We start from the raw sequence: 9085 nt of genomic DNA on the forward strand, positions 1-9085 counted from the left end.
ACAACTTAAACCCAATTTTATTAGAAACATATTCTATCGTTGCTTACTAAAGTAGCTATTTTCGCTGTTTTAGTTACTTAGTGCAGCACTCACATGTACTGCCTTCCTGAGGCGCTTCTTGTAGAAACTGAAACGCGCATTAGCCTGTTTTTCTGGCCACAATTAATTCAAATTGAAAATACCTAAGATAACCTGTCTCGAGACACCTGCTTTGTGCTGGTGATTTGTTTGGCTGAAACCCTTAGTCAAATTAATACATGTTGTTCTTGTAGTACCACACTGTCTTTGACTAAAAGTAACAAAAAACTGCACTTTGATAGTCGTATTGTCAAATGTCATGGCTATTCTACAGGAACCTTCATTTAGACTTCAAAGATTTTTCTTCCTGGACCTAAAATTTCCCATAAAAAGCTATATACATTCAACAATTAGATTATTCGATTTCTATCGCGATTTCTATTTCTCTTTCTATTTCTATTTCTTTCACGCATAAAAATCTAGAGCGAATAATCTAATTGTTTCAGTATAAATCTACTAGTCGTTCAAAACTTGAACTAAATACTCTACACAGACACTTTGAAAACGGAAAGAAGCGGCTGCCAGTCTGTTAACAAGTGCAGTGCTTTTTCTACTATCAAGAGGTCTATCAACAACAGAATAGTTAGTGAGTAGCGAAGCCAATTAGAGAACGGCATTCGTGATAGACTGCTAGTAGATTTATAAAAATTACAAATAGCCCTATATCTAAAAAAGATAGTAGCATCCATCTAGTAGATGACATGATAAAACTACATGTGGTTGCTTCATGCCATGAAAAAGAAATGTGAGGTGGCCTCATGAATTGAGCAACTGGAAAGTGGCAAAAAGAATACTTTCCCCCTAAGCAACCACCTTGGTGTTAACATAATGAATGGCTAACTACACTAAGTCGGTTTGACCCAAATAACTACTATTATTGATGTAGTTAGACTGCTAGCTGTTTCTTTATGAACTGAAGTGTCTGAGCGAATGAGGTGAATGCGACAAAAAAAAAAAAAAATCAGGCAGTGAACATGATGGGAAGTTGACAAGATTAGATTTAGAAGATTTGATCAAGGAAAAAGTGAAGGTGTTTTCTGCCTTTACTTCCTTCATGCAATAGTTACATCAATAGAATTGCTTGCCCACTAGGCTATCAATAAGGGGCTTCTTGCAGTCTATTATTGACATGGATAAAAAAAATAATCTGATTATCAGTTTGTTGAGCAACTTCCCTTGGTTTGAACAGTTTAATTCGAGCAGAAATCTTCTTTACAAACAGTTATCTGGATAGTCCATCACTTTCAATCAGTCCTCACTGAGCCTAGAGCAATACTGACAGAAAAGAATCAAGGCTTCTATGCAAAGCCTTCAGCATGTTTTAAATAGCAGTAGTTTAATTTTTTAATGTTTGTTTTCTTAGCTGGCTGCTTGGTTGGGCGTTAACTTTCATCTGAAATGCACTCGTCAACAATCTTCTTTAGATTTGGATTCTCCATTGCTGCTGCTATTCTCTCCTTGTCATTGATTTGCTTGTTGACTAAAACAAATTCAATTTCACAACAGGAAAAATATTATTACAGAATAACTATTATAATTACATATCTATGGTGACTACACATATTATGGTAACAGAATTGTGTCTAACACAAAAAGTTGTCAATTTAGACTTTAAGAGTGCATGTAACAACAGCCAAATCTACCCCAGGATACCCTGGTTTATAAGGTGTTCTCTTTTTTATTTCACAGACAAATGTGAGCCACAATGCAGTACCTAACAAATTGACATCAGTTTTTCATGTGTCTGTCCTCTTACTGATCATGAATTTCGTCATAACATTGTCAAAGTAGCTGTGGTTCCTCGGGCAATCATTGAGTGATACCACAGACTACTTTGACAATGTTATGATAAAATTCATTGTCAATATGGTAACAGGACAGACGAATGAAAACCTGATGTCAGTGTGTTTTTTACGATAACAAATTGTCAAATTGTCTGCTCTAGCTTGTTGATGCATCGCATAAATTATAAATTCATGTGTCTGTCTGCTTATTGACGATGAAAATTAGCCAATGAGCGCGCAACAATTTCTGTAGTTATCATAAAAAATGAATTGAAGGCAGAAAAAGGATAAAGAAAACCTCTAGGACCAGAGTAACCCCAGGCTTGCCACCCAAAAAGTAACTTATCATGACTGCCTGTCCTTGAAGAAGATTAAAATAACCATAAGTCCACAGAGGTTGCACAATAATATTACTTTCAGCACAATAATAATTTGTTAGTAGTAGCCTTTTGTAGACTGAATTCATCTGCCCCTCAGTTCCCTAGATATATAAGCAGGAGGGATGTCTGGGGTGTCTGAGTTGGCATCAGTAACCATATTCCAGCACACTGACTGGTAGTTATGCTCACATCTGTTTGTTTCATGTAATTCCATTGGTTAATCAATCATTGTATCTGAATTCTACGAACTCTGATTTTAACATTGAGAAAGGCTCTTCTTGGCTTTAATCAGAAAAACCCTTAATCCCTGTGGGACATAAAGAATAATAATAGACAGCCACAGGATGTGACCCCTAGCGGGTAAATAAGTTCCACTACAAGATGATACTGAATACACATACAGTCATGTATTTATCTTATTGTGCCTCAGCCTCGTTCTTCAGTCTTGAGTAAAACAAGTTTTGATATCATAATCTAAACTGGTATGAGTCTCTAACGAGATAACTTGCCACATATAACTTACTTTCATCCTCTGTGGAATGTGTTCCTTTGGAAAGGAAGATGTCCAGCTGAGGAAAAAGGAAATTGCGAAGGTTATTAAGTTAAAATATTACTACACAAGGAAACAATCCCACCAAGTCTCATGACTTGATCTCATGCCTGGTGTACTTATATAATTTTAGAGGCTCAATGAAAGGTAGTTATTGTAGACACTGTTAGTCATTCTGTCAAGACAACTATTTTATTTATCAATTGGTAAAATTTTCTATTCTTTAACACCTCTACCTCCAAAATAATACCACCAGAATTTGGCTTTCTTTTCCATGTTGCACCTATCTCTAATGTTTCAAGAATGCGCCTGTATAAAATTATGGTTCTGCAGTATAGGTCATGCTTCTTCTGGTCAGCTTAACCTCTCAGAGGTGTGTGAAAAACAACTTCGAATGACTCTTAACGCAGAAACAGTCTTGAAACATTAAGGTGGCTTACTACAGTTTTGAAGGATTATGATTGCCTAACTTCTAACTCTTTTGAAAAATGTTCCAAGACATTTTTCCCTTCTCTTTACTAATTGCTGAAGTCTTTTACCATTCTAGGGGAATGGCCAAAATGAATGACCGAGTACCTAAGGAGAGACTGGGCACTAGTATGTTACATGGCATTTTTCTCAAAATCTACCCAGATGAACCCACCTCGAAATTTCAGGAATAAGAAATTGGCTCTGATTTAACATTCATGCAAAGTAAAATAAAAATCTGTAAGACAGATTTTTCACAAACTAAGAAAATGTGAAATAGCTCAAAAATAGCTCAAAATCTGTCTTGCAATTTTTTTTTAATTTTGGCACTAAACGCAATTTTTTACACCCCTACTAATTAACTGTGAAAATTTCATCAAGGGTTGTACGGTGGCAAGTTTAAGAGCAATCCTCGAGGAAAGACTAGCTTTTACAGCCTTGGACAAGAATTAAACTGTGCATGCCCTTTATTTAAGCGTGTACTAGTGTGACACCATGTATCGTGTTCAAGAAAGCAAGAGTAAATTAGAGCTATTTGACCGGTTTTTTATGGACCATTTTTTCATATTTTATTGGCCCTAGGCTTAAAAACACATGTTTGAAAGCAGTTTGAAACTACATATGCCAAAAGTGATTTAACACCTTTCAATTGCTGAAGTTGTTTTCGTGTCCTCTTAGGGTTACTTGTGTCATTTTTGCACCTGCAACTAATACTGACGTCTGGCAGGCAATTGTAGCATGCACTTCTGAGTCGCGGAAAAACTGTAGTAAGCCACCTTAAACCCCAAGAACACTTTGTCTTTGTTTTACCGTCTAAGCAGGCTTTGCAAGTTGAGTGTCATCTTATTGTGATGTTTTGTTGCCTAGCAACCACATAGGTGACATAATGGCAGGCTCAGTCTTCTCTCAACCCAGAATGGTTTACATTTTCTCAAATAGATACCGACTGTTCTGATCAATACGGTTATCAAATTATGACAAAACATACCTTGAACTTGTATGGTAATGAACGCTCCAATTTAACCCGCAAACACAGTCCTTCAAAAAATAAGATACTGTTAAATATGACTGCTTAAGAACTCTGTCACTACTCCTTTGCTACTACTTTGTAAATGAAATCTTCTCTGTCTCTCCATGTATTCAATTCTTAAAAGTGACTAACATCCTAACATTCTTCTCACAATTCTATCAGCTATATTGGACAAGTATCATGACAGTGGCCACAGGTGTACATCCTGGACCTTTTTACGACCTTAGTAAAAACAGTAAGATTAAGACGCTTAAGACTAACTCTAAGGAACTTTTTCTATCCATTTCGCAAGTAAAACTATTCAAGGAGAAAGTTTAATTCACAAGACAGTCATATTGGCTGACTTTTTCAAGCACATTTCAGGTTTTTCTGCAATTATTTATTTTTAGGTACCCAAAACAAATGGCTGCGCAAAAGCATAACAAAGAGTAAACTACAACATATTTAACTGACTCACCTATAAGTGTCGCAAGAGAGCAGTGAGGAACTGTCGGTTTGAATTCTATCTTTATATTATATTCATCTTTTCCTATGGGGTCAATTGTAATAAAGTCCTCTTCAATGACATTGAGCTCTTCTAATGTTTGTGGAAACTCTGGGTCCTGAAATAAAAAGAAACAGGCAGAATGATTTCAACAGCAAAATACCCCTACCATACTGACAAACACATTCTTTGTCAACTGAAAACTAGCCTTTGAGTAGCCCTTCTTTTTCTTACCTCAATCAAGCATGATAAAAAATAAAGGGTGTGAGAAAAAATGGCTACAGGTGCGTGTGAGGGTAGGCAATCCTACCAACAAAGCCAAATTCACTAAATTAAGCTAATTCTGGGATATTGAAAATAACAACAACAGCAGTCACAGATGGAATAGGGAGCAGAAATACTCCTGGTTGTTTCATGCTACAAAAACTGGGATAGGCTCCAGCCTAATGGGCTACTTGGCTAGAATGCCAACTTTACATAACTGTGCCCTTACAACTACTTTTAATTAGTAACTAATTTAGTAACCACAGACCCTAATAAGCCGAATGGAGAACTATACTAAAACATATTTCTCAAAAAAAGACATTTCTCTTAGAACTGTTCAACAAAATCAACTTTGATATTATATTGTAACCTATTTTAGTGGAAAAGAAATTAGGATTATAAGGCAAATTGAAGAGTTTGCTCCATGTAGAAAATTAACCAGTGTTTCCTAAGAACATGTTCTTTAAGCTTTCAAATAAAAATATCTCAAGGTAGAATTTTAAACTTTACCTTCAATTGCAATGTATAATATTGTACTCAACTGTATCTCTGTAAAATTTATGTGTTAAAAAGTAGAGTCACACTTTGCTCATTTATAAGAAAACCACACCAGTCGTGTAACATAAAATATTTCTCTGTCAAGCTCAGTTTGCAGAAAATCTTCTAGTGTTGCACATGTGCATGTACATGTACATGTGTGCACAAGCTAATGATGCAGAAATCATGGGCAGGAAAGAAGGACAATTTAGGAATTCAAACAATTTATTTCCTGTGATTACTAAAAATTAACAAGTTCAACTTTAAATGTCTGGTTTGATCATGTTATTCAGATCATTTTATGAACTGACTTTCCTTTTTTGCATGTTTGTTTGTGGGTTTTTTCATGACAGTTTCACCTCTTACAACAGTTATTTCATTCATGGTCTTTCTTGACAAATTATACAACAGATGAAAAGTCGTTTATCCATATCCACTTACCTTAATGTCCTTTATGAGATCTACAAAATGAGAAAAGAAAATTTAAAAAGCATATAAGGAGGGAATATACAGTGATGCTGGTTATTCTTACATAAACCTTTAGAAGCATCATGTGTTATGTCTAGAACACTCCGCTCATCATCTACACTTCATCTTAACCCTGTTAACTTTAACCTAGAGACCTATGGCTCCAGAGCATTCTCTGTCTCAGCTCCAAAACTTTGGAACAAAATACCCAATGATTATGTTCATGTGATAACACAAGTCTTTTTAAATGTAAACGTAAGACGTATCTTTTTAAAAATAATATTATTATTTTAGCTAGAAAGAATTTTTAATTTATTTTATTTTTATCATTGCACTATGTATTTTTATCTCATAGAACTTTCTTTTTAGCTCTTTTGCTTTTTTTAAGCACTTAGAACATATCTGGATAGGCCCTATAGAAATATATATATTGACATATTTAATCATATAACAGGGGTGGTGGGATTTTGGAATAGCTGTTTTGAAATCATGGTGAGGCTAAAAGATATCAAGGGACAGCATGTAACATTGTGCCTGGAAAAAAACACTCTTAGAAAGTATTTTGTTGTGTTTGAACGTGACAATCGTGCTTGTGAAAATTTTATCACTTTCATATTTATATGATACACATGACTGATTGTATGGACGATACTTGAGAAATAGTGGAGGTTCAAAGTGAGTGTTCAAAGATGAATTTTTTCTTTTCCATTACTCATTTATGTAATGTACGTCCCATGGGTAGGGACATTTCATCACCTAAAATCTAGGTGCCTGGGATGGGAAACTGACTGGCTGAAAATGTAAAATGTCTAACCTCCGTGAGGTGCTCTAGGGGTTGACTTTGGTGGATTTTGAAGTTTCAAATTGACCAATTCATACAGTCTATTTATTATTACAATTTTTTTAAAAATATATCATGTATACACCAACTTCGTTTGATATATTAAACAATTAGATTATGAGCTCGAGATTTCTATCATGCATAGAAATTGAGAGGGAATAATCTAATATTATTGTTTTAGTATAAATCTACTAGTCCTTCAAAACTTTATTTAAATCCTGTTCACAGACACTTCGAAAATGCCAAGAAGAGGCCTTCATTTTCTTAACAACGGCACACTGCTACACTTCTCACTATCTGTTAAAGAATTATTAGATTACGAGCTTGAGATTTCTATCGCGTGATAGTTGACAAGGGTGCAGCCCGAGTAAACTATCATGCATAGAAATCAAGAACAAATAATCTAATTGTTTTAGTATAAATCTATTAGTGCTTCAAAACTTTATCTTAATCCTCTTCAAAGACTCTTCGAAAACACCAAGAAGCGGCCATCATTTTGTTAACAAGCACACACTGCTACGCTACTCACTATCTACCACAGAATAGATAGTGAGTAGCGTAGCAAATCAGAGAACAGTATTTGTGATAGAACGCTAGTAGATTTATACTAACACAGAATAGATAGTGAGTAGCATAGCCAATCAGAGAATGACATTCGTGATAGAACATTATTATTAGATTTATACTAATATCCAATAAATGCTGTTTGTAAATAATTGTATTGAAATTCCTTGCTCAAAGAGCAGCTTTGTTTCCTGGAAACACAAATTTGGGTACAATATCAACATAACATCTTATGACGCTGCAAATTATCAACATTCTTCAACTTAGTACTTAGAGTTTTATATTGACTATTTTTATTGCCTCAGTTCACCTACACTTGAACTCTTCGGGTGATGGATGATTTATTCATTCGAATTTGGTTTATACTGCTAAAAAATCTTCCTGATACTGCTTTTAATAATATAGTGTTTCCAACAGACCATGCATTTCTGCAACGGGCCAGTGTCTTCGACTGATCGATTTTAAGAAGGGGAAAAAATACAACGTCCCATCTTCGTTCGGTTTTCAAGCACAAATTGCAGTAGGAACAATATGGTCAGACAAGCACTCACCAAAGACTTCTTGAACAAGTATCAGGTTATCTGAAGAGCCCTCAGAGATAGTGGAAGAACCTTCACATTCAGACATAACAAAGCTCACAACTTCTCCGCCATCATTAAAATCAACTGTCCGAGCGTGAGGAGACTGGCTCGAATCCGCATACATGACGTATAATTGACCGCCAAAAATTGCCTTTTTATGGTGTGTGGTGTACTTCATGTAAGATTACGTATAATGTCCCGACCTTACTCCTGACTTTATTACTCTTGCTTTTAACCTTACTGCCTGACTTTATTACTCTTGCTTTTTAACCTTGTTGCTTCTGTTTCTGTAACCTTGTTGCTTCTGTAACCTTACTGCTTCTGTAACCTTGTTGCTTCTGTAACCTTGTTGCTTCTGTAACCTTGTTACTCCTGTAACCTTGTTGCTTCTGTAACCTTGTTACTCCTGTAACCTTGTTGCTTCTGTAACCTTGTTACTCCTGTAACCTTGTTGCTTCTGTAACCTTGTTACTCCTGTAACCTTGTTACTCCTGTAACCTTGTTACTTCTGTAACCTTGTTATCTCTTTACCCTTGTTACTCCTGTTACCTTGTTACTCCTGTTACCTTATTACTCCTGTAACCTTGTTACTCCTGTAACCTTGTTACTCCTGTAACATTGTTACTCCTGTAACCTTGTTACTCCTGTAACCTTGTTACTTCTGTAACCTTGTTATCTCTTTACCCTTGTTACTTCTGTAATCGTATTACTTCTGTAACCGTGTTAATTCTGTGACCTCGTACTTCTGTAACCGTGTTACTTCTGTAACCTTGTTACTTCGTTAACCGTCTGTAGCCTTGTTACTTCTGTAACCTTGTTACTTCTGTCACCTCGGCGTCGACAAAACCCGGATCGGATCGGACCGGATCACGGATCGGATCACGGATCGGATCAAGGAAAAAAAATTCAAAATTCAAAATTCAAGATTCAAGATCAAAATTTTGTTGAGCAAATTACACTAGAGTGACTACTGTGAGCAGAACGTTTTATTTAATTCAGGTGTGATATTCCTTTATTTTTTTATAATATCAAGCCAACTGGGAGCTGGTCACAGAT

General features: G+C 35.6%; 1 protein-coding gene across 1 annotated transcript; it reads right to left on the reverse strand.

Moving 5' to 3' along the window:
- LOC145499344 (cytosolic iron-sulfur assembly component 2A-like) lies at positions 1-8164 on the reverse strand. Its single transcript, XM_081478856.1, has 6 exons — positions 8000-8164; positions 6017-6036; positions 4748-4892; positions 4249-4298; positions 2766-2811; positions 1-1558 (listed from the first exon to the last, which is right to left on the reverse strand). Exons 1-6 carry the CDS (start codon positions 8151-8153, stop codon positions 1461-1463), a joined length of 513 nt encoding a protein of 170 aa, XP_081334982.1. The 5' UTR covers positions 8154-8164; the 3' UTR covers positions 1-1460.
- Between the last annotated feature and the right edge of the window lie 921 nt (positions 8165-9085).

The sequence above is a fragment of the Orbicella franksi genome, chromosome 1 (assembly GCF_964199315.1).
Source record: "Orbicella franksi chromosome 1, jaOrbFran1.1, whole genome shotgun sequence".
Classification (NCBI taxonomy): domain Eukaryota; kingdom Metazoa; phylum Cnidaria; class Anthozoa; order Scleractinia; family Merulinidae; genus Orbicella; species Orbicella franksi.

What these genes read in the sequence shown, in the direction of transcription:
- LOC145499344 (XM_081478856.1), bottom strand. Translation starts at nt 8,153, where the DNA reads ATGTATGCGGATTCGAGCCAGTCTCCTCACGCTCGGACAGTTGATTTT. An exon ending in CTCTCTTGCGACACTTATAG is followed by an intron (nt 4,299 to 4,747) that starts GTGAGTCAGTTA and finishes TATTTTTTGAAG; the next exon opens with GACTGTGTTTGCGGGTTAAA. An exon ending in CATTACCATACAAGTTCAAG is followed by an intron (nt 2,812 to 4,248) that starts GTATGTTTTGTC and finishes CTTTTTCCTCAG; the next exon opens with CTGGACATCTTCCTTTCCAA.